General features: G+C 40.7%; 2 protein-coding genes and 1 pseudogene across 9 annotated transcripts in view; 1 reads left to right on the forward strand and 2 right to left on the reverse strand.

Annotated features, from left to right (window-relative positions):
* Positions 1-2,415: 2,415 nt before the first annotated feature.
* The window catches only part of CEP19 (centrosomal protein 19), a 47,229-nt gene continuing 25,597 nt past the window's right edge, over positions 2,416-24,047 (reverse strand). Inside the window, exons 1-3 of one of the 8 annotated variants that reach the window (XM_025990276.2) lie at positions 7,392-7,752; positions 4,479-4,675; positions 2,416-3,879 (exon numbers count right to left, since the gene is read on the reverse strand). In XM_025990276.2, coding sequence (XP_025846061.1) covers positions 3,518-3,879; positions 4,479-4,608 — 492 coding nt within the window. In that variant the 5' untranslated portion in view covers positions 4,609-4,675; positions 7,392-7,752 and the 3' untranslated portion in view covers positions 2,416-3,517. Of the gene's footprint in view, positions 3,880-4,478; positions 4,679-4,813; positions 4,892-7,391; positions 7,788-24,047 lie in introns of those variants that run through there. The other 7 variants (XM_025990275.2, XM_072725975.1, XM_025990274.2 and 4 more) reach the window with 7 other exon arrangements.
* PIGX (phosphatidylinositol glycan anchor biosynthesis class X) overlaps positions 5,961-24,047 on the forward strand; it is a 37,460-nt gene continuing 19,373 nt past the window's right edge. Inside the window, exons 1-4 of the mRNA XM_072748568.1 lie at positions 5,961-6,003; positions 7,313-7,893; positions 7,952-8,129; positions 11,593-11,656. Of these exons, the coding sequence (XP_072604669.1) occupies positions 5,961-6,003; positions 7,313-7,893; positions 7,952-8,129; positions 11,593-11,656 (866 nt within the window). The remainder of the gene's footprint in view (positions 6,004-7,312; positions 7,894-7,951; positions 8,130-11,592; positions 11,657-24,047) is intronic.
* On the reverse strand, positions 21,595-22,994 carry LOC112913536 (ras-related protein Rab-5A-like; annotated as a pseudogene).

Consider the following 24,047-nt stretch of genomic DNA (forward strand, 5'->3'; position numbering starts at 1 on the left):
GAGCCAGAAGGGAATGAAGCTGAAAATGAGAAAGAGGCAGAGAGAGGGAGAGAGAGAATATTGGTGAAGCAAGGTCACAGGAGAAGATGGGATCCAGAGCCCTCGAGGGAAGCCAAATTCTCTGCAGAGTTGAATTCAGTGAAGTTGAGGAGAGAATTTTCCCATTTTGCTTTTACACTCTGGTATTTGTCTAAAATTTTAAAATAATGGGTATTGACTATGTATTCATTTTATACTGGAAAAATTTTTAAAAAGCTCAGCAACATTAGCTTTGGATAAAATATATAATAAAAAAAATATCCACACCTGCTCAGCTCACATGATCTTTCCCTCCTGCTTTAGTTAGTCGGTACCTCTAGCTCATATAGGCTCGTTTTCTTGTTTTGGCTAAACTATGTTAATATCCCAAATGCACAAGTTATGGCTCATTTTATATCTTACTTATTGTAGATACAAATTTAATTTAGTGAACACAAGATGTGCTCAATAAACATTAAGAAACATAAATTGGGAAAGTGTGGTACAGATGACATTAACATAAAAGAGAACTATTTTGATACATATGGGAACTTGTATATGATAAAGCGTGCACTTCAAATCACTGGAGAGAAGATAGGTAATTCAGTATATACAAGTGTTAGGACAGGTGGATGGGCATCTGGGAAAAAGGAAAGTTGGGATTCATATCCTGTATCTTATACCAAAATAAATTCCTGAGTGGAAAAAATCATGGGATTAAAAAATAAAATACTGGAGGAATGCCTCTCTAAACATGAAAAAAATGCAGAAGCACAGAGGAAAATATTGATCAATTTGACTTAAAAAAAATCTGCCTGGAAAAGTCAAAACACAAATGACAAAGGTGGAAATATCTACAACTCATATCACAGATCAAGAGCTATTTTCCTTAATAAAGAACTTTTTACAAATCAGTGAGAAGACCAGTAACAAACAGAAAAATGAGCAAATGATGTAGATATATTTAAAAAATTGTCTTTAGTGTATGAAAATGCTGAATCTCACTCATAATAAAAGAAATGCAAAATAAAACTATGAGATACCTTTTTTAAATTATAAAATTGGCAAAGATCAACAAGTTTGATAGTACTGTTGATGAGCATGTGGGGAAAACAAGTACCTTCCTGTATTGCTGATAGTTTAAGTGGTACAACCTTCATAGAAGGTTGGTAAAATACACTCCAGTGTCATCTCCTTACCATTTTTCTCTTGCTCAGTCTATATTAGCCACATTTGTGTCCTTGTTCTTCCTCAAGTAAACCAACACACTTCAGCCCTGGGGGCCTATGCACCTACCTTTCTCTACTATTCATGAAATGCACATCAACTTTTCCTCACCTCCTTCAGATTTTTACTCAAGTGTCACCTCTAACAGTGAGGCATTCTCTGATTACTATCAAAAAAAGTGGCTCCCAACCCCTCCATCATTCTCTTTTTACCATGCTTTGAATTCCAAGCACTTATCATGTGACATTATTCTATGCATTTATGTTTATTGTCTCTCCTCTCCCACTAGACTGTAACATTGTAAAGACAAGTACTTTGTTGTGTGTACTGCTGCATACCCAGACTCCAGAACAGCACAGGCTCAGCATGTAACAGGTATTCTTTAAGTACATACACTGAATGAATGAATGAATGAACCTTTTTTTTTTTTTTAATTTTTATTTATTTATGATAGTCACACAGAGAGAGAGAGAGAGAGGCAGAGACATAGGCAGAGGGAGAAGCAGGCCCCATGCACTGGGAGCCCGACGTGGGATTCGATCCTGGGTCTCCAGGATCATGCCCTGGGCTAAAGGCAGGCGCTAAACCGCTGTGCCACCCAGGGATCCCTATGAATGAACCTTTTTGAAGAACAACTTAGCAATATCAAAATTTAGACTAGACATACCCAGCAATTCCCCTCTAGGCATTACTTACCGTTTTACAAATGCACAAAATAGAGAATGGTTATTTATGCAGCATAAATATGCTGCATTTTTTGCAAGCATATGCAGCATTTTTTGTAATAGTGAAAGGAAATACAACCTAAGGTCAACTTTTAAAATATATCATCAACATCTATACAATGGAAAACTATGTACATACAGAAGAATCTCTGATTCTAAAAATGTTTTTGCTACCTTTGGCAAATATACATATGGCACATGACCAACTTAAGCCCCTGTGGATACCACTGTTAAGAATGATCCCTTTAGGGCAGCCCGGGGGGCTCACTGGTTTAGCGCCTGCCTTCAGCCCAGGGCCTGATCCTGGAGACCCGGGATTGAGTCCTACTTTGGGCTCCGTGCAGGGAGCCTGCTTCTCCCTCTGCCTGTGTCTCTGCCTCTCCCTCTCTGTCTCTCATGAATCAATAAATAAAAAAAAAAAAGAAAAAAAGAAAAAAAAGAATGATCCCTTTAACGGGGCTTTTAATGGTAAAGAGAGAAGGGATGGATAGGTAGAAATAGTGAACAGTTTTTACAGGTTTCTGTAATGAGTATTAATCTCCTCCCAGAAAACAAAGAATATCTGCCAATTACATAATACTGTAATAAGAAGAAAGATGTATCTGTATGCATATAACCTGGTTCAACAAAGATCTTCTCTTTGTGGATCGAAACTCACGAATAGGCCTAAGCTGGCAAATGCCTATTATTCATTCATCATGACTAGATTTCCCTTTTTACCAACAAACCTCTTTATTTATGGGAAGAGCTTTCAGGGTTTTAGCATGCCTTTTAGTACAGGCTTCCTGATCCTGGAGCAGCAGAATTCCCCTGCTGTCTATCAAATGACATCCCCTTGCAGCTGCAGGGCATTCTGTAGGGCTACTCTTCTCCTCCAAAGTTAAGAACACGGAAAACAGAGTTAAATACACATACAGACATAAAGCCTAGAGGATAACCGCCTGGTAACCATATATGCCCTCCAATCTCACCAAAGTATAATTTGCTTACTGTTCCTCAAATAAAATGTTCTAATCCCTATCTGTTTACCACTATCCTCCCTCCCCACCGCATTTCCCCGCCCCTTTTTTTCTCCCAGTTTCTCTCATCTGGAATTCTATAGAAACTTCTAACCAAACACTACCATTACAAGGGCCAGGCAAAGTCCCCCCTCTCTCTACTATAGGACAAAGTCTTCCCTAACTGTTCTACCCTATCTAGGGTAATCTAGGTTCTGACCCTCTTTAACTTTTATCAAGCATTTGGCTCTAATCTTTTTGCTGCCTAATTCTGTTAAATTAGTTTTTCACAAGTTTTTGAGTTATCTTCCAATTAGATTGTAAGCTCCTTAAAGGTTCCTATAGTCTAGGTTTCATATATTCCTCATGCATCTACATAGTAGATACTCTACATGTCCTGGTTTTGTAAAGTAACATGGTCAATCCAAACTTGACCCAACATGTACATTTAGTGTTCTTTACAGATTTTTCTAGAACCATGTTGATACATTTTTTTTTGTATAAACATGGATTTTCTGCTAGCCCAATAAATTCTTTGAGTTCTTGATATCAGAACTCGTCAGCTGACTCTGTGTCCCAGCCACAAGACTGCAGTTGTTCATCCTGTGGGAACTCAACTTCGATGTCATAAACGAAATTCGGATCATCCTTCTTCTTCTGATTTTTCTCAAAAAGTTCATCCATTATGCTCTTTCTTTTAGCAAGTTCCTTATCATCTAGTTTGTTCAGGTCTTCCTCAGGATCAATCGTTGTTTCCCGTTGAAATTGTTCCATTGTTTCTGCCAAACTTTGCCCCCATAAGTAACCTCGTAAAAAACTGAATAACTTCTCTAGCTGCCTCAGGGGCACTTGTTCCAGGTAATTCTTGTGTCGTGGATTATTCTTCAATTGTTCAGCAGCTCTGCTGCAATCTAGGAGGGAAAACAAAACCATATACTACACGCAACACATACACCACAAACTACTGAAAGCATTATCTGCTGTTAGAGCCAAGCAGCTAAGTGACTTTTTTAGAATGAATTATTTTGCAGAACTGTAATTATTCCTTTATATCGAGCTTTGAGTGTGTGGGGGTAGGAGGGATGCATTTTTTATTTCCTTGACTTAGTATCACTTTGAGGAGATGTTAAACACTTGTAACTCAAGAAAATATCTGAGATGAAAAGATAGTACTACAGTTTTAGATATTTGTACTGGTACTAAGAAAATATCAAGACTACAAATAAAAAACACATTTGGAGAGAGAAAAGGGAGTCAATATTATTAAATAATGCTATCTCATTTAACTCATCACAATTCCGAAAGGGTGGTATTATCAATTCCCATTTACAGTGAAGCTCACTGACAATAAGTAATTTAGCTGGAACTCACATATTTACCCTGATGGTCATGATTTGAACCTAGGCCTGTACAACTCTGAAGGCCAAGTTACTCCATTATGAGACAAATCATTCGTACTAAGCGATTTAGAGAATATTTAAGATAGGAGGCAAGATAAAACATGAGGTACCTGAAAACTTTGAAAAGTTTCGGACTGGCATGATGCGTTGGCGACTTTTCTCCTTCATTTCATTCTCATAGATTAAGATAATAGCTGGAGGCTGGAACCTAATTCCACATTTCTTGGCAGTGCAAATCATTCTCACATACACTTCAGGGTAAATCAGAGGAAATCTGATGAAAATGTGTTAGTCACATAATGACTTCCTGCTAAAGGGGAAAAAAATTTAAGTGTTGGATAAATCACGATCCCCAGTACCCCTCCTCCCCAGCAGATCTGGCTCTAGTCCATCCAGTTCTAGAGATGCATGCTCAGCGTATCAAATTTCAATATTTGAGAGCTACCTGAAAGTTCAGTTTGGCCCTGGGTTATCCTCAGTCTGTTGGATCCCTGGTTCAGTGAGGCATGTAGCTTTGTCCACACATGAGCCTGGAAATGTAGTTCAGTCTGGACCTCTCCATGTACTGCCCTCTTAACCAAAGATTGTACATGTGCCTCTGAGTCAGCCTAAGAATCAACTTATAGGATCTTTTTTATTTACCAATTAAATGAGTACGTACAAGCATCCTCTATGGCAAGATACTAAGATTATTTAACCTTAAATATTATGTCTTTAGAAGTTTATCAGACCAGGTCTGATTCTCTGTACTTTCCTAATCATTTTATTCATCAATTTTTAAAAAAGATTTTATTTATTTATTCATGAGAGAGAGAGAGAGAGAGAGAGAGAGAGAGGGAGAGAGGCAGAGACACAGGCAGAGGGAGAAGCAGGCTCTGTGCAGGGAGCCCGATGTGGGACTCGATCCCAGGACCCCAGGATCAATGCCCTGAGTTGAAGGCAGACGCTCAACCGCCAAGCCATCCAGACGTCCCTACTCATCAAGTTTTTTATGATTACTTATTAAATGATTTATCTTTCCTTCTATTCTACATGCCACATGTGGGCAGGGAACGCATCCACTGTTCACCAGAATATCCCAGAAAAATACCATACATACTTGTTTAATTTTAATGTCCTGGGGCGCCTGGGTGGCTCAGCCAGTTGAGCAGCCAGCTCTTGGTTTCAGCTCAGGTCATGAGCTTAGGTTCAAGCCTGTACTCAGCCGGAGTCTGCTTCTGACCCTCTCCATCCGGCCCTCCCCTCACTCACACAAGACTGCTCTGGCTCTCTCAAGTAAGTAAGTAAGTAAATAAATAAATACAACCTTTTAAAATAATTTAATGTACTAATATAAGACACAGCCCATGTATAACCTTTAGGTGTTTATAGGTCTGATTAAAAAAAAAAATGCAAACCCATTACAGATTGAACCTCTACATATACAAGGCAATAATAAGGTTGACATGGATTTTATTTCAACTTAATTTGTCTCACAATGTCTCTTCAGTTACAAGAAACACAGTTATTTTGTAGTTAATACTTTCTATTCCCTCTTCCTGGTCCCCAATGCCAAAATACACTTAATTATAGGGACTGCTTTAGATGGGACTATGATATCTTCAGGAAAACCTGCAAATGTCAAGGAACCTAGAGGTAAAGCAGCACAGGGTGATGATATCTTCACAAACTTGATTCTGCTAGAGAATTACCAAAGGCACATGGTACATTGGAGAAAACTGGGACAGGGTCAGGGAGGAGGAGGAGGAAACAAATATAAAATGATCCTTGATTGTTTTTTTCTACACATATAGTTTTTTTTAGTATACTACTTTTTATATTATAAATCTATCTATTGCCTTGTAAATTTAACAACTTACATGATTTTGTCCTTAGATGCTTTACTAAAATGCACATTTCTATGACTGTCAAGTGTTTTGTCCTATGGATATACTATTCGCTCCTTATTGTTGGATGTCAGAATTTTTATTATTAAGAAATTAATTATAGGGGCATCTGGGTGGCTCAGTGATTGAGCATCTGCCTTTGACTCAGGTCATGATCTTGGGGTCCCGGAATCGAGTCCCCCAGCCAGCTCCCCCGCATGGAGCCTGCTTCTCCCTCTGCCTGTGTCTCTGTCTCTCTCTCTGTGTCTCTCAATAAATAAAATCTTTAAAAAATAAATTAATTATAAAGAACTACTTTTTCAAATTACTGTGCTCTGATCTGATGCAATTGATCCTCCTCCTCTTCTTCCTCCTCTTCCTTCTTCTTCACAAATACTACTCCCACATCATTAAAATCTGGTCTGTTAGTAAGCTTTCTAGGAGATCCCACTGAATATAAATTCCACAGACTCGAGCAAATGGCTCGATGTATGCAAGTGATAACAATGTCGTCTTTTTGGCTACAGAGTCTTTTTTTTTTAAATTTAACTTTTATTTGTATTAATGTTTATATCATTTAAAATGTAAACTAACTCTGAGAATTGTAACAAAAAAAAAAAACTTGTCCCCAGCCCTTCCTCTTTTAAGAGGCAACCAGTTTCAGTTCTTTTAAGTATTTCTCCCAAAATTTATCTCCGTATTTCTTAAAGCCACGTTTGTACTGCTATTTTCAGTTTTCCATTGCACATTCCAACATCTTTCCTCTTTATTATTTATTTATTATTACCTAATTTTTATCCGCCATCTTTCCTCTTTTTTTAAATCAAATCAAATCAATTAATTTATTATTTATTAAACATTTTTTATCCGCCATCTTTCCTCTTTTTTAAAATTTAGTTAATTATTATTAAAAAAAATTTTTTTTATCCGACATCTTTCCTCTTGCAGACACCTGTCCTAGCTCCAATCTGCATCTAGGTCCACTTACACATTCAGTTTAACTCATGAAGACGGAGGACCCCTTTCCCCAACTCCCTGGGCGTCGGTGACCCCATGATTCTGCTAAACATCACCCACAGCACCGAAAAGTGTACAGATTTCTGCCAGCAGAAGGACGATCCTTTTGCCAACGTACGACCCCGCTGGTGCAAGACTGACCTTGCCCTTTAGAGAAGATACAGAACGTGCATCTTCTGCACGCGAGGCTCTTAGGCCGCCGCGAAGGGGCTGCTCCCACCCGAGCGCAGCGCACGGAGCAGCACTGACTTCCCCTTTGGGGCCGGCGGAGGCTGGCGCTGCAGGGGGAGGCCGCAGCCGTAGCCCCGGCGACGTGACTGCAAGGCGAATTCCCGCGCCGAAGGGCCGAACCCCAAGTACCTGGAGGCGGCGGCGGCGGGAAACTGCCGGGCCAGCTCGCGGAACGGCGTCGGAGGTCGCGGCCCGCACCGCGGCCCAGGGTCACCGTCAGGGTCCCCGCCCCGCCGGTCGTTCCCACAGCAACAGCGCTGGCGTCCGCCACGGCGCGTGCGCCGGCCCTCGCCCCGCCCCCTGCCGGAAGCCGAGGGGCGGGGCGGCGAGCCAACGCGGCGGGATTTCCGGCTCCCCGCAGCCCGGGTACCCCGCAAGTTCCGGGCTGCGGGAAGCCGCGGACCGCAGGGCCGTAGGCGCGCGGCGCCGTCTTCCGTCCCGGTCGCTCGCTACGCGGCGGCGCGCTCTAGGAGCGGCGGGCGGCGCGCGCAGGCTCCTCCGGCCGCATTTCGTCCCCGCGTGCTCCGTGGGGGAGCGCGTTCTGCGGCGTCCTGGCTGCCAGGGCCGTGGGCGTCCAGGCGGTGGCCTGGCTGCTCCTCTGCGAGGCGGCGGGGCTCTCCGGCACACCGGCCGCCCCCGCCGGAGCCGGTAAGGAAGGGGACGGGAGGGGTTGCTGGAGGGTCCGCGGGGGCGGGGCTGGAGGGTCCGCGGGGGGGGGACGCGCGCGGGGCGGGGGCGGAGGGTCCGCGGGGGCGGGGCTGGAGGGTCCAGGGGGCTTGGCTGGAGGGTCCGGGGGCGTGACTGGAGGGTCCGCGAGGCGGGGGACGCGCGTGGGGGGGGCTGGAGGGTCCGCATGGGCGTGGCTGGAGGCTTGAGGGGGCGGGGCCGGAGGGTCCGGGGACAGTGCTGGAGGGTCCGCGTGCGGGGCTGGAGGCTTGAGGGGGCGTGCCCGGAGGGTCCGGGGGCGGGGCTGGAGGGTCCGCGGGGTGTGGGGGGGGGGGACGCGTGCGGGGCTGGAGGGTCCGCGGGGGCGGAGGGTCGAGGGGGCGTGGCTGGAGGGTCCGCGGGGGCGTGGCTGAATGGTCTAGGGGGCGTCGCCGGAGGGTCCGGGGCGGGGCTGGAGGATCGAGGGGGCGGGGCTGGAGGGCCCGCTGGGGGAGTACGCGGGGAGCACGCGGGAGGGAGGGGTGAGTGCGGGGGTTGGCGCCCGGGGCGCGTCGTTCCGCCGTACTTCTCCCGGCCTCCGCGCGGGCCGGGCGCCTGCGGGGTGAGCCCGCGGTGGTTACAAGCCGGCCCGGTGCTTGCTGCCCCCTGGAGAGCCGGGCTTCGGGGTTCAGAGGTGGCACTGGCCGCCCCCCACCTGAGCGGTCGTGAAGACCTGCGGCCGTCACGTGTCCGGATGCGTGGAGCCTGGTCCCCAGGGGGCCCCGCAAGGCCACGGAGACGGCCTGGGCAGGAGGACAGCTAGTTTTGTTTTACAAACTTCTTTGGTGCTACGTTGGACTGGGCTGGACTGTTCTTATGGCCACAGGCCGGGCAAGCGAGTTGGTGGGTCGCAGTGTGTGCTGGCTGCCCTGGACCAGCCCTCGTGGAGCCCGCAGAGTAGCGGGGACGCGCAGTAGTCGTTGCAATCAGGAAAGTCCATACAGATTAGGTAACTTTCTCCATCTGTAGAATGAGGATATTAGACTAGCCAGTCCCTGCTTTTGTCTTAACATTTTAGGTTTCCAAATTTATTTGAAGTATTATGAAGCCAAAGTGAATTTTTAAACAACTGGACTTGGTGCTACGGAAAGACTTCCAGCACTGGCATTTTTTTTTTTTTTAAAGGTTTTATTTATTTATTCATGAGAGACACAGAGAGAGAGGCAGAGACAGAAACAGGCTCCATGCAGGGAGCCCGATGTGGGATTTGATCCCTGGACTCGAGGACCACACCCTGGGCCAAAGGCAGGTGCTAAACCACTGAGCCACCCAGGGATCCCGGCATTTTTTTTTTTTTTTTAAGATTTTATTCATTTATGCATAAGAGAGAGAGAGGCAGAGACACAGGCGGAGGGAGAAGCAGGCCCCATGCAGGGAGCCCGACGTGGGACTGGATCCCAGGACCCCAGGATCACACCCTGGGTCGAAGGTGGCTCTAAACCGCTGAGCCACCCGGGGCTGCCCCAGAACTGACATTTTATGAATAGAAAGAGGTCCATTTCCAGAGCCAGTTCAAGCCACCATAAAGTACTATTTAAGGGGAAAAATCTTTAAAAATTTTTTTTATTTATTCTTGAGAGAGAGAGAGAGGCAGAGACATAGGCAGAGGAGGAACAGGCTCCTGCGGGGGAGCTGGATGTGGGACCCCGTCCCAGGATCCCGACCTGAGCCAAAGGCAGATGCTCAACCACTGAGCCACCCGGGCGTCCTTAAGTGGAAAAATCTCGAAGGTCAATTCAGATGCAACAAATTAATTTTGAAAATGGTATTTTGGCTTTAAAAATCATAAGTAATCTATTTGCTATACTATTTCTAACTTAGTCTTTCTACCACCCCAAGATGAATGTGATTTATTATTCTCTAGTATATGTCCCAATAGAATTTAAACCTATTAATCTGACCTTTTTTTCCTAATTTAACCTATAGGTAGATATAAATCCTTACTCTCCACCCCTATTAAAATTTAACATAATGAAACATCTGGATTTGTTACAAGCGCTACCCAAAGTTATTTTTTGGAAATGATTATATATGTTTCTCTGAAGCAAATAAGGATTTTTTTAAATAGCTAGGAAAGTGAAACTATCTTAGGCTTTAAAACTCTGGTAAATCTTGCTTCTGATCAGTAAGTTAGTGTTATGGCCCACAGCCAGTTAGAACTATTTATTAGAGTTTCCTCCTGTTTGCAAATGGCAGTAATATTGCTTACCTATTTTGCTAGTTTATGAAAGTTAAAACACATAAAAGCCCCAAGTAGAGGATTTGTCACATGGATATCATTTAATAAACATTATTTTTCCATACTTTTTACCTTCCCTTGGATATTGCAATGTTTTCATTTTCATATCATTTTATTTCAAGGGGCTTTTCAGGAATAAATCTAATAGACTTAGCATCACACAGTAGTGTATGATTTTCTTTGTTTTAATGTTTTTTCCATGTACTTCCTTCCGGCTTTTGAAAATGGAGTAAAGTTCCATAGCAAGACACCTAGCAGAATTGATGGTCATTAGTAGCTGAATTGTGTATTTACTTATTTTGAGAAATAAAATGTTAAGCAGGCTCTACACCCAGTGCAGAGCCTGTTTGGGGCTCATCTCACAACCCTGAGATCGTGACCTGAACCCTATCAAGAGTCAGATGTTTAATTGACTGAGTTCCCCCCCCCCGCCCCACCCAGCACCTCTGAATTTTTAATTTTATGATGCTGACATTGGGTGATAGTTTTAATATCTGAATTCTGCATGATGTCAGTACAGTGAGATTTTAGGTTATTCTAAGTTTAAAAGGAATCCTTTGAATCTTTGAAAAGCCTCAAGTTTTTGTTTCTCTGTTTTAGACATTCTCAACATCTTCACAAGGTATAAAATGTTCCATCTTCTCAGTTTTACAGGTGTGGGTGGTAGGATACAGAAGTTGGCAGTATGTATGTGAAACACAGTTTCAGTGAGCTAGATTAAATATGAAAATTCCTGTCTTTAGTCATTCTGTTCCTTTTGGTGTCCTGGGATCATCTGAATAAAATAGTATGAATGACAAACATTTATATAGAGCTCTTAACTGTGTGATAAACCCTGTTCCCAATGCTTCTACATGTATTAAATTCTCATGACAAGTAGCAGAGAGATAAACTATATTGTCCAAAGTCACATAGCTTTAAGTGACAGACTGGGATTTGAAAGTAGGCAGTTTAACTCCAAAGTCAATGTTCTTAATGCCTATGCTGTATTAGAAATAGCTTTTTAGGTAGCTCAAATTGCTTAAGTTTTAAAAGCCTTTGTTTTGTTTATAGGTTGGTTAGATTTTCCAGGCAAGTAAGGCCTATTCAAACAATTATTTTCTAATTATGTAAATATTCTTTCATTAAGTGCTTATTTGAATGTAAAAAGTCTTCTGGTTCTTACAGGCAAAAAGGCCACTTGTTCTGAAATTATTTTGAGGCAAGAAGTTTTGAAAGATGGCTTCCACAGGTAAGTTGCCCACTGACTTTTACTTATGTCAGAATACTGTTTCATATAATTTAGGGCAAAAATCAGTAACTGGGAAATGGATAAACTGAAAATCTCTTTCTTACAAGTGTTATAAGTGACAGATTTATCATATGTGGCTCACAGTTTGAAATAATGATTAAAATGATCGTAGAGAAGAGAAAGCAAATGTTTGTTATTTACCATGTGTGTGTATTTTATATATATATATATTCTATATATGGCCAGATTCACTTGAAGTCTATATTAGTGAATCATCACTATATAGAAGATTCACTTAATCTTCACAGTGGTTATAATGATAACTTTCTTCATTTTCACTTGACCTTAGCCGGAAAGCCAAGAAGTGATTGCCTTTTTTGCTTTTCAGATGAGAGAAGTAGGGTTCAGCGAATTTAAATTAGTAGAAATCAGGGTAGAGCTCTGACTCAAATTTATGACTATCATACTCCAAAGCCGTGCCCTCACATATTAAGATATTATATCACCCTAAATCACTGTTTCTGATTTATAAGACTTAGTTCCAAATGACCAAGCTGTTTCCAAAATAGAAATTATTCTCAGGCAACCCTCTCCAGTCCCCTCCCTCTCTGGGAGCTTTGTACTCTTATCTTTCAGTAAACTTTATTAGCACTCAATAAACTTTGCTTTGCTGCCCACTAAAAAAAATAAATAAATGTATTCTCAATAATGAATATTTGCCAGTATTGAAGATATTTAAAGGACTGATAAAAGTCGTAGCAACTGTTCTGTAAGAAAACTTCCCAAACTTTGAGTTTTTAAGGTAATTAATTTGAAATGATTCTATTTGATTTACAAATTCTGATATATCGATTTTTAAAAATTTTGCGTTTTATAAATTATCTTAAGCTGAAACATCTTACTCTCCACTCTCTTTAAAGTTAGCCTACATGAGAATGGTTAGAAGGTGTAGTAGAAAAAACTTGGGGTTTGTTTTGTTTTGTTTTTTTAACTCAGATTTGAGTTCAGAGGGTAGCTCTATTATTTAATATCTATGCAACCTTAGTCAAGTTTACTTAAATCTTTTCCAGCTTACTAGTAAAATTTGATAATGATAGTATTTCCTCATTAGGGCTGTGAGGATTAAATCTTAGAATATATGGGAAGTCTCTTAATGTAGTGCTTATCACATAGGACATCCCCAGGAAATGTTAGCTCCAGAAATAAGGAGATAGGGGATTAAGTTGGACAATATAGTTTAGAAGAGGAGATTGCTATAAAGTAATAAAGCTGATTCTAATCAAGTTTCAAACAAATTTTAAGCAGTGTCAGGGTAATTATGCCAAGGTTATAGCTGCTTTTTATTTTTATTTATTTAATTTTATTTTTTTATTTTTTATTTTATTTATATTTTTAAAAATATTTTATTTATTTATTCATGAGAGACAGAGAGAGACAGAGAGAGAGAGGCAGAGGCAGAGGCAGAGAGACAGGTGGAGGGAGAAGCAGGCTCCATGCAGGGAGCCCGACGTGAGACTCGATCCTGGGTCTCCAGGATCACACCCCAGGCCGAAGGTGAAGCTAAACCGCTGAGCCACCAGGACTGCCCTACCGCTGAGCCACCGGGGCTGCCCCCCCTTTTTTTTTAAAGATTTATTTATTTGAGAGAGCGTGCATGTGTGCAAGCGGGGGCAGGGGCAGAGGAAAAGGGACAGAGAATCCCAAGTAGGTGCCCCCTGAGCAATAGCAGGATGCAGAACTCCACCCCAGGACCCTGAGATGGCGATCTGACCCAGGATCTGACCCGAAATCAAGAGTTGGACATGCCCACCTGACTGAGCCACCCAGGTGGCCCATGTCAAGGTCATAGCTTCTGTCTTTAAAGAAATTGGGATGTATTCTCAAGAGAAATGGGAAATACTAAATAATGCAAATTTGCAGTGCAATCATTTATGATTCCAGTGAGGAAGAAAGAAGTGCCTGAAGAAACTATTGTGACAGCAAAAGTAGCTGTCCAATTAGAAGTAATAAAGATAAAAACCAGGACACAAAACCAAGGGTGAAAAGTGACAGAACCCACAAGAATAGCTTCAGAGAAATCTCAGTTATTTGAGACCTACAGAAAATGCCAGTAATCATTTTTTTAAAAAGGCTTTTCAGTTATGTTTAGAATAGGTGTAGTCTTTTGCGAAGGTAGAGAAGGAAACATTAACAGATTATAGAAAGTAGAATTTGTTAGCTTCTCTTCTTGGTCAAGAAGAATTACTTCCACTGTAGAGAGGGCCAAGCAAATATTGGAGGGTGGAAACTGAAGTGCAGAATACATACGGAATTTCTATAAAAGGACTTCACTATTATAGATGAGTTTAGGGTCTCCCTTCTGTGATGATCTATAGTTGAGGTCGGTAGGAGAATTTACTTAAATGATTGCTGAATTTCTGTTTATAATCTTCAGATAATCTGGAAGTTAGTTGATGTAATGTCTGGGCAAAGTACTAGCCCAGATTATTAAAAGGATGGTTTGTGAACACAAAAGAGGAAGTGGTGGTCTCTGGGAACTAGCATGAATTTATGACAAATTTATGTCCTTCATAGAGATCCACTAGATAGGTAGATCAAAGAAATGGCTGTAGGTATAATACATCTGATTTTCTGTAAGACTTTTTTTTTTTTTTAAAGATTTTATTTATTGATTCATGAGAGACACAGAGATGGAGGCAGAAGGAGAGCAGGTCCCTGTGGGGAGCCCCATGTGGGACTCGATCCCGGGACTCTGGGATCACACCCTGAGCAAAAGGCAGACGCTCAACCATTGAGCCACCCAGGCGTCCCTCTGCAAGACTTTCGATGAAGTTTTAAATGTTGTGTTTGTAAGATAAAGAACATGAACTGGAAGATAAAACAGTTGAATGACTTTGTTGAGAATTAACAAATAGATTCAATATGTTCTGATTAATGCTTTGAATGTCATCTGGGAGGAAGGTCCTGAAGAGTCTCTTATCCTTTTAAATATATATATTTTTTCTGGGGATCCCTGGGTGGCGCAGTGGTTTGGCGCTTGCCTTTGGCCCAGGGCGCGATCCTGGAGACCCGGGATTGAATCCCACGTCGGGCTCCCGGTGCATGGAGCCTGCTTCTCCCTCTGCCTATGTCTCTGCCTCTCTCTCTCTCTCTCTGTGACTATCATAAATAAAAAAAAAATAAAAAAAAAAATAAAAATAAATACATATATTTTTTCTAATTATAAAATAGTACATGTTCATAAAGCCATATACATTATCTGGAGGAAAAGAGATTATAGGTATATTCTACTTTTATAGAGACTATATCACTATAGAGTGATATAGTGACTAAGAATGTGGACATTAGAATAAAACTTTTGGGGTTTGAATCTTGGCTCTTGGATAAGTTAGTTTCTCAGTGCTTCAGTTTTCTTTTTTTTGAAGAGGGAAAATATTTTTGTTTCCTCACATATAAATACAGAATTTTTGGATTTAATTGATTTGCATATTCTGTCGTAAGCTTTTACATCACTAGAAATTATATTTTTGGATGAAAATAGAATATAACAATACCACAAAAATTATTCAGAATTCTTTCAATCAATATAAATTATTAGGAAAATGAAATGCTGTATGTGAAATTACCTCAAGCTTCTAGAAGCACACACGCACACACAAAAAAAGTCAGAAGAGCTCTTTCTCTGTATAGCTGTTCTTGATACTCAGTTCTTGAAATTGTTACTGTGTTCTTGGATCAATGAGTCCATAAAAAATGTACTGATTATCTGAGAACCAAAACCTAATATCATACATTTATATAAAGCCTGAAAGCATTTCCCCATACTTTTTGAGTTATAGGCAATAACTTTTCTATAAAGATGGTAACACAGATATTTTAACCCTGGTGCTTTGTTTTCTTACAGGTAAAAGAGGAATTATTATAGTACTATTTCATAGTGATTTTTTAAAGACTTATTAAAAATTATTTTTAAAGATTTTATTTATTCATTCATGAGAGAGAGAGAGAGGCAGAGACATAGGCAGAGGGAGAAGCAGGCTCCTGGCAGGGAGCCCAATATGGGACTCAATCCCAGGACCATAGGATCATGACCCAAGTCAAAGGCAGATGCTCAACTACTGAGCCACCCAGGAGCCCCTAAAAATTTATTTTTGTGGAGAGGGGCAAGGAAGAGGGAGAGAGAGAATCTTAAGCAGATTCTGTGCTGAGCATAGGGGCCTAACCCTGAGATCATGACCTGAGCTGAAACCAAGAGTTGGTTGCTTAACCAACTGTTGTACCCAGGCATTCCTTAGTGATTTTTTAATCAACTTAATTGAATTTTGAAAATTCTGTATACCCATGTAACCACCACCTCAATAAAATATATAACTTCCATTATCTCCAAAAATACCCATGTGCCACTGCTTGGAATTATTCTCCCTAACCCATACCCACACCCAGTCAACCACTGATCTATTTTCTTTCACTATATAGATTTTCTAGAATTTTATGTAGATGAAACCATATAATGTTTTTGATATCCAGCATCTTTCACTCAGCATTGTATCAGTGAGATTTATACATGTTCTACATGGCAGTAATTTGTTCCTTTTTGTTGCTGAGTACTAAAATTTTGTTTATTTGGGGGTCATTTCTGGTTTTGGGCTATGATAAATAAAGCTATAATGAATATCTGTACAAGTCTTTGTGTGAATATGTTTTTATTTCTCTTGGGTTGTTAGGTATATGGTAGGTATATGTTGAACTCTTTAAGAAACTGCCAAACTGTTTTCCAAAGTGATTACATAGCTTTACATGCATACTGAGAGTTCTGTCCCTGCCACATCATTGCCAACACTTGGTACGGTCAGTCTTTTTAATCTTAGAGATTCTGGTGGGTGTGTATTGGTAACTCATTGTAGTTTTAATAGGTATTTTCCTGATGACTAATGATGTTGAGCATCTTTTCGTGTACTTTTTGGCCACTGGTGTATCTTCCTTTGTGAAACATCTGCTGAAATCTTGTCCTTTTTTTTTTTTTTTCTGGTCCATTTTTAAACTGAGTGGTTTTTCATCTTAGTGGGTTATGAGAATTCTAATTTTGAATTTGTCAATTTTTTTTCTCTTAAAGTTCATGGTTGTTGTGTTCTGTGTAAGAAATCCATGCCTATTTCAAGATCATTGAAATTTTTCTTTTAGAGGTGTCATATGGAGTAGTCCTGGGTGGCTCAGTCAGTTAAGCATCTGACTCTTCATCCCAATTCAGGTCTTGGTCTCAGGATCAGGAGTAGAGCCTACATAAAAAGTAAAAAGCGTCATGGGGTGTGATCCACTTTGAATTAATTTATGTGTATACTCTTTAGAAAAGATTGAGGTTAATTTTTTTCCTTATGGATATCCAGTTAATCCAACATTATTTGGTAAAAGGATTATTCTTTCCCCATCAAATTACCTTGATACATTTATTGAAAATTGTCTTATATGTGAGGATCTATTTGTGCATTCTATTGTCCATAAACATTTGGCAAACTGGCCCCAGGCCAAAGCCTGTGTATGCCCTACTTTGTACCACTCTTGAGCTAAAAATGATTTTTATATTTTCGAAGATTGTTTAAAAAAAAAGACAAAGATTGGGGTCCCTGGGTGGCACAGCGGTTTGGCGCCTGCCTTTGACCCAGGGCGCAATCCTGGAGACCCGGGATCGAGTCCCACGTCGGGCTCCCGGTGCATGGAGCCTGCTTCTCCCTCTGCCTGTGTCTCTGCCTCTCTCTCTCTCTTTCTCTCTCTGTGACTATCATAAATAAATAAAAAATTTAAAAAAAAAGGCAAAGAAAAATATGTAACAGAACCTTTTAAGTGTCACAAAGACTAAAATATTTATTGTTAGGACCTTTACAGAAAAAGTTTGCCAATCCCTGATCTGTATGTCCATCTATATGCCGGTAATGCACTACCTTGATAACTGTAGCCTGAAATTATGACTTCAAAATGTCTGAATGAAAAAAAAAAACAAAAAAAACTGAATGCTTCAACTTTTTTTTCAAAGTTGTTTTGGTTATTCTAGATCCTTTTCAGCTCCGTGTAACTTTTGGAATCGATTTGTAAATTTGTTCAAAAAAGCTTCACAATGGGCAGCCCCGGTGGCGCAGCGGTTTAGCGCCGCCTGCAGCCCAGGGCGTGATCTGGAGACCCTGGATCGAGTCCCACGTCGGGCTCCCTGCGTGGAGCCTGTTTCTCCCTCTGCCTGTGTCTCTGCCTCTCTCTCTCTCTCTGCATCTCTATGAATAAATAAAATCTTTAAAAAAAAAAAAAAAAAAAAAAGCTTCACAAAATTTTGATTGGGATTCTGTTGTAAGTCTTGATCAATTTGTAGAGAGGTGATGTTACCATTAATGAGTATTCCAGTGCATGCATAAGGCATCTCATTTATTTAGGTTTTATCTTTAACAATTTGTAACTTTCAGGGTATAAGTCTTAACGCATATTTTGCTAAATTTACCCTTAACTTGGGCACCTGGGTGGCTCAGTTGATTAGCATCCAACATTTGGTTTTGGCTCAGGTCATAAACTCATGAGACAGGAGATCAAGCTGCTGCTGCTCCCTGTCCCCCCATCGGGCCCCTGCTGAGCAGAGTCTGCTTGAGATTCTCTGTCTCTGCCTCTACCCCTACTCACCCATGTGCATGCATGTGCACACTCTTTCCTTCTCAAATAAGTAAATAAATACATAAATCTTTAAAACAAAAACAAAACGAGTGCTTGGGTGGAGTAGTTGATTAAGCATCTGGCTCTTGGTTTCTGCTCAGGTCTTGGTCTCAGAACCCTGAGATCAAGCCCCAAGTCAGGCTCAGTGCTCAGTGGGGAGGCTGCTTGAAGTTCTCTCCCTCTCTTTCTGCCCCTCCCTCTGTGTTCTCTCTCTGTCTCTCCCTAAAATAAATAAATAAATCTTAAAAAAAAAATTTTACCCCTGAGTGTTTAATGCGTTTTTTAAGGTAAAAAGTATTGTTTTAAAATTTTAATTTCTGCTTGATTGTTGCTTATAATAAAATATAAATTTTGTACGTTGACATCGTACCCTAATTCCTTGCTGAAATCATTTATCAATGCCTGTAGCTTTTTCATGGATTCCTTAGGATATTCTACATAGATGATGACGGGTTTGTGAAGAAAGATAATCTGTATCATTTTTATATCCTTCCCTTTTTGAACTGTCTAGAATCTCTTTTTTTTTTTTTTTGACAGCTAGAATCTCTAATACAGTGTTGTTACTATTTTAAGTGTTTTTTTCTAATCCGATGTTGAATAAAAGTCATGAGAGCATTTCCATTTATCCTTGTTCCTCATCTTAAAGGGAAGGTATCTAGTCTTACAAATTCAAGATACAGAGCTATTTAGATATTCTATTTTTTTGGTCAGTTTTGTTGATTTTTTCTTTCTAGGAATTTAGCTATTTTATTTAAGTTGTTTAATTTATTGGAATATGGGATGCCTGGGTGGCTCAGTGGTTGAGCGTCTGCCTCTGGCTCAGGGCATGATCCCAGCATCCCAGGATCAAGTCCCATATTGGGCTCCCGGTAGGGAGCCTGCTTCTCCCTCTGCCTGTGTCTCTGCCTCTCCCTCTGTGTGTGTCTCATGAATAAATAAAATCTTCTAAAAAAATTATTGGAATAAAATTACTCAAATATTTCCTTATTGTCTTCTTTATATGTAGTGGTTATATAGTAATATTCCCTCTTTTATTACTTTTTTAAAAATAATTTTTTATTTTATTAAAAATGTTTGTTTTTAAAGATTTTATTTCCTAGAGAGAAAGAGAGTGCATGGGTAGGGGGAGAGGCAGAGAATGAGGAAGAAGCAGACTTCTCACTGAGCAGGGAGCAGATGTGGGGCTTGATCTCAGGACCCCAAAATCATGACCTGAGCTAAAGGCAGACACCCAACCACCTGAGCCACCCAGGTGCCCCTAAATTTTTTTTAAGAAGTCTCCACACCCACTCACTATGCAGCCCAGCGTGAGGCTTGAACTCACAATCCTGAGATCAAGACCTGAACTGAGATTACATGAGTCAGTTGCTTAACTGACCAAGCCGCGCAGGTACCTGCCCCCAACCCCACTCTTTTATTCTTGATATTTGTAATCTGTGCTTTTTCTCTTTCATGATCATTTGGAGATTGATCAATGTTACTGATCTTTGAAAAGAAAACATTGGTATTTATTATTTGTCTATTTTTAATTGATTTCTGTTCTTTATTATGTTTCCATTTTGCTTTGAGTTCTTCCTTCTTAGCTTTTTAAGGTGGAAGCTGAAGTCATTGATTTTAGACTTTTTTCTCTAATATAAGTATCTTTGCATTTATGGCTATAAGTTTCCTTCTACATAAGGCTTTTGCTGTATTCTATAAATTTTGATGTTCTCTTTTTCATTTAGTTCAGTATATTTTTTCTTTCTTTTTTTTCTTTAAGATTTTATTTATTTATTCATGAGAGACACAGAGAGAGAGGGGCAGAGACACCGAGAGGGAGAAGCAGGCTCCATGCAGGGACGTGGGACTGGATCCCAGGTCTCCAGGATCATGGGCTGAAGGTGGCACTAAAATGCTGAGCCACCCCGGGCTGCCCTATCAGTTTCATATTCTTTTTTTTTTTTTTAAAGATGTATTTATTTATTCACTCAGAGCGAGAGAGAGGCAGAGACATAGGCAAAGGGAGAAGCAGGCTCCATTTAGGGAGCCCGACGTGGGACCCGATCCTGGGTCTACAGGATCTAAACCGCTGCGCTAAACCGCTGCACCACCTGGGCTGCCCAAGTTTCATATTCTTAAAGCTAGATGTGGTTACATTTGATTTTTTTTAAAGTCTATTTTAAAAATAACGGGACTGGCTATAGTTTAGATGCCACTGATGTTTATTTTTCTCCCCTGAAGAAATAGGACATTTCCTTGTGGTTAATTTTTTTTTTTAAGATTTTATATATATATATATTTTTTTTTTTGAATATTTTATTTGAGAGAGAGAGAGCAGAAGCTGGGAGGAGAGGGAGAAGCAGGGAGGAGAGAGAGAGAAGCAGGCTCCCTGCTGTGCAAGGAGCCCCATGTGGGGCTCAATCCCAGGACCCTGAGATCATGACCTGAGCCAAAGGCAGCCACTTAACTGAACGAGCCACCCAGGCACCCAGGATTTTATTTTTAGTAATCTCTACATCCAGCATGGGACTTGAGATCAAGAGTCTTATGCTCCACCAACTGAGCCAACCAGTTGCCCCAGTTAATTTGTTAAAATGTGGTATATATATTTTAAATATAGATATTAGAAATTACTATTTGTCTGAATTACTGTAGCAAAGTATTAAGTATCTTTAGAACTTCCTTTTTTTTTTTAAGATTTATTTTTTTATTCAGAGAGTGAGAGAGGCACAGACATAGGCAGAGGGAGAAGCAGGCTTCATGCAGGGAACCCGACGTGGGACTCGATCCCCGGTCTCCAGGATCAGGCCCTGGGCTGCAGGCAGTGCTAAACCGCTGCGCCACCGGGGCTGCCCTAGAACTTCCTTTTTAAAACATATTTTTGCAAAGTCCAAATCAGTAAGTTCAAAGTCTTTTTCATAGACTTTCATAGAACTGTCTGGTTAACTGAGGGTCCAGATAGTCATTTGTTTTATCTCTGGTGATAAGAAATGATTTTCCCAAGCCCTTGAATAAAGTAAGTGGACACACAACTCTCATTTTCTCCTTCTATTGCTGTAATAGGCAGAGGGACACATCCATGTTATTAAAAATTAATTTCAAAACACTTAAAATAATTCTGGGGACACCTGGGTGGCTTGGCAGTTAAGTGTCTGCCTTCGGCTCAGGGCGTGATCCTGGAGTCCCGAGGTCAAGTCCCACATCGGGTTCCCTGCATGGAGCCTGCTTCTCCCTCTGCCTATGTCTTTGCCTCTCTATCTCTGTATCTCATGAATAAATAAAATCTTTTAAAAAATAAAAATAAAATAAAATAATTCTGTATTAGAAACTTGACTGCCTCTTTTTAGAAGTCATACTGGACTGGTTTAAGTGCACCAATTTCACTGTTACTAACATTTAGGAAGCAGGAGAGTATTCCAGCTAGCTCAAACTGGTGGTTTAATTACACTGACCCCTGGTTGGCTGTCTGGGTTCAGTAAGTTCTGCTACTCTTCTCTGGCAGAATTTGCTCCTGGATTCTGTGGTTCATTATTTGGCAGCTTTTTAGCCATGACTGTAAATATTTCATTTACATTCATTGATGTTTTAGCTGAGGTCTTTATGAATAATAAACTCGTCATCTGCATAGGACTATGTTTCCTGGAAATCTATAGCTCCTTTATTCTAGGTCAGCTTTGTTTCCTGGTAAAGCTGTGACAGTGTTAGGACTCGCTTGCCTCTGAAGTTCTTTGTTTTGTTTTTTAAGATTTTTTATTTATTTATTCATGAGAGACACAGAGAGAGACAGAGAGGCAGAGACACAGGCAGAGGGAGAAGCAGGCTCCATGCAGGGAGCTCTACATGGGACTCGATCCCAGGACCCTGGGATCATGACCGGAGCCAAAGGCAGACACTCAACCACTGAGTCACCCAGGTGCCTCTTCTGAAATTCTCTCAGTTTTTTGCTCTTGTAAAGCACTTCTCACTTGAGCTCTCATATTCAACTATGGCTGCCTGTGCTCCCCTGTAGTACATTGGTGCTAGGCTATAGTATCATTCTCAATCAGCTGCATTGCATATTTCAGACTTCACTGTTGTATTACCATGATAGACATTTTGGGATATAGAAGTAGCCACAATGGTACTGTCTTGAAATTCGGGAAACAAGTAGGACTGATTTGCCAGCAGCAGACTCTCCCCGAAGTACTGGTTTGAACTGGCATGTCTTATTTACAGCATTTGGCCTGTTGGATCTTGTTGCTCCTCAGTTAGCCATGTCCAAATTTAAAAGAAGTCCCTAATTTCAGTCTCCTAAATGAATTTTCAGGATGTGAGGTATCAATTTTTTTCTTTCTGGGGTTAAGAAACCTGAGATTACACAAGCACCTATGAAGCCAAAGCTTCCAGGCAGCATATGCCAGGCATAGTAGTCAAAGACGACTGAACCTGAGGCTGTGGCTTTGGTGAAGGCAGTGTCTTCTCTTGATTTCTAACTTAATTCCATGTGGTTAGAGATTATACTCAACATGATTTCAGTCCTTTGAAACTTCTAGAGACTTCTTTTATTGCCCAGAATATAGTTTTTCTTGTATAGTGTGCTTTTGTTTGGTAGACCATTCTATGAATGTCAGTTAGATAAATATGATTGAAGATTGTTCATGCCTTCTATTATCTTTACTGCTTTTATACTTATTTTTTTTTATTTTAATTTTTTTTTTAAATTTATTTATGATAGGCACACAGTGAGAGAGAGAGAGGCAGAGACACAGGCAGAGGGAGAAGCAGGCTCCATGCACTGGGAGCCCGACGTGGGATTCGATCCCAGGTCTCCAGGATCGCGCCCTGGGCCAAAGGCAGGCGCCAAACCGCTGCGCCACCCAGGGATCCCTGCTTTTATACTTATTTTATCCATTATTAAGAGAGGGGTATTAAAATCTCTGGCTGTGATTACAGATTTGTCTATTTATCCTTGAAGTTCTCCCAGGTTTTTGCTATGAAGGAAAATACACGAATATTTTGAAGCATACAGCATACAGGTGCATATGGCACATTTAGGATTATTATAGCTTCTTGATGAATTGATCCTTTTATCTTGGTATAATGTCCTTTATCCCTGATAATTTTCCTTGTTCTGAAGTCTGCATTTTTTATGTTAATGTAGCCATTCCATATTTTTATTATTAATGTGTGTCTTATAGACAGCATATAATTGTTGCTATTTTATCCAGTCTGTTAATCTCTACATTCTAATTAGAGTGATTAGAGTATTTACTTTTACTATAAATATTGATTTGGTTGGTTTGGTTTAAATATACCCATCTTGTTACTTTTTTTCCATATGATTTTCTTTTGTTTTTTTATTTTTTAGAGAGGCAGAGTGGCAGGAGGGGTACAAGGAGAAGGAGAGTCTCAGGCAGGTTCCTTACTCAGCACGGATCCTGACTCAGGGCATGATCCCATAACCCTGAGATCATGACCTGATATGAAATCAGGAGTCGGCTCAGCCACATGAGCCACCCAGGCACCCCTCTATTTGCTTTTCCACTTGTCCTGGCTAAACTTTTCCCGACGTATTTAGATAAATTGAATAATTTAAAGTATTCCACTTTATCTCCGTTTTTGGCTTATTAACCCTACCTCTCTCCTTTTTTAATTGGTCACTTCAAGGCTTTACAGTGGGCAGTTTTAACTTATAGTTTACCTTCCAATATTATTCCATACTGTGAATGATGTGTGAATCTTCTAT

Source organism: Vulpes vulpes, chromosome 1 (assembly GCF_048418805.1).
Source record: "Vulpes vulpes isolate BD-2025 chromosome 1, VulVul3, whole genome shotgun sequence".
Lineage (NCBI taxonomy): Eukaryota > Metazoa > Chordata > Mammalia > Carnivora > Canidae > Vulpes > Vulpes vulpes.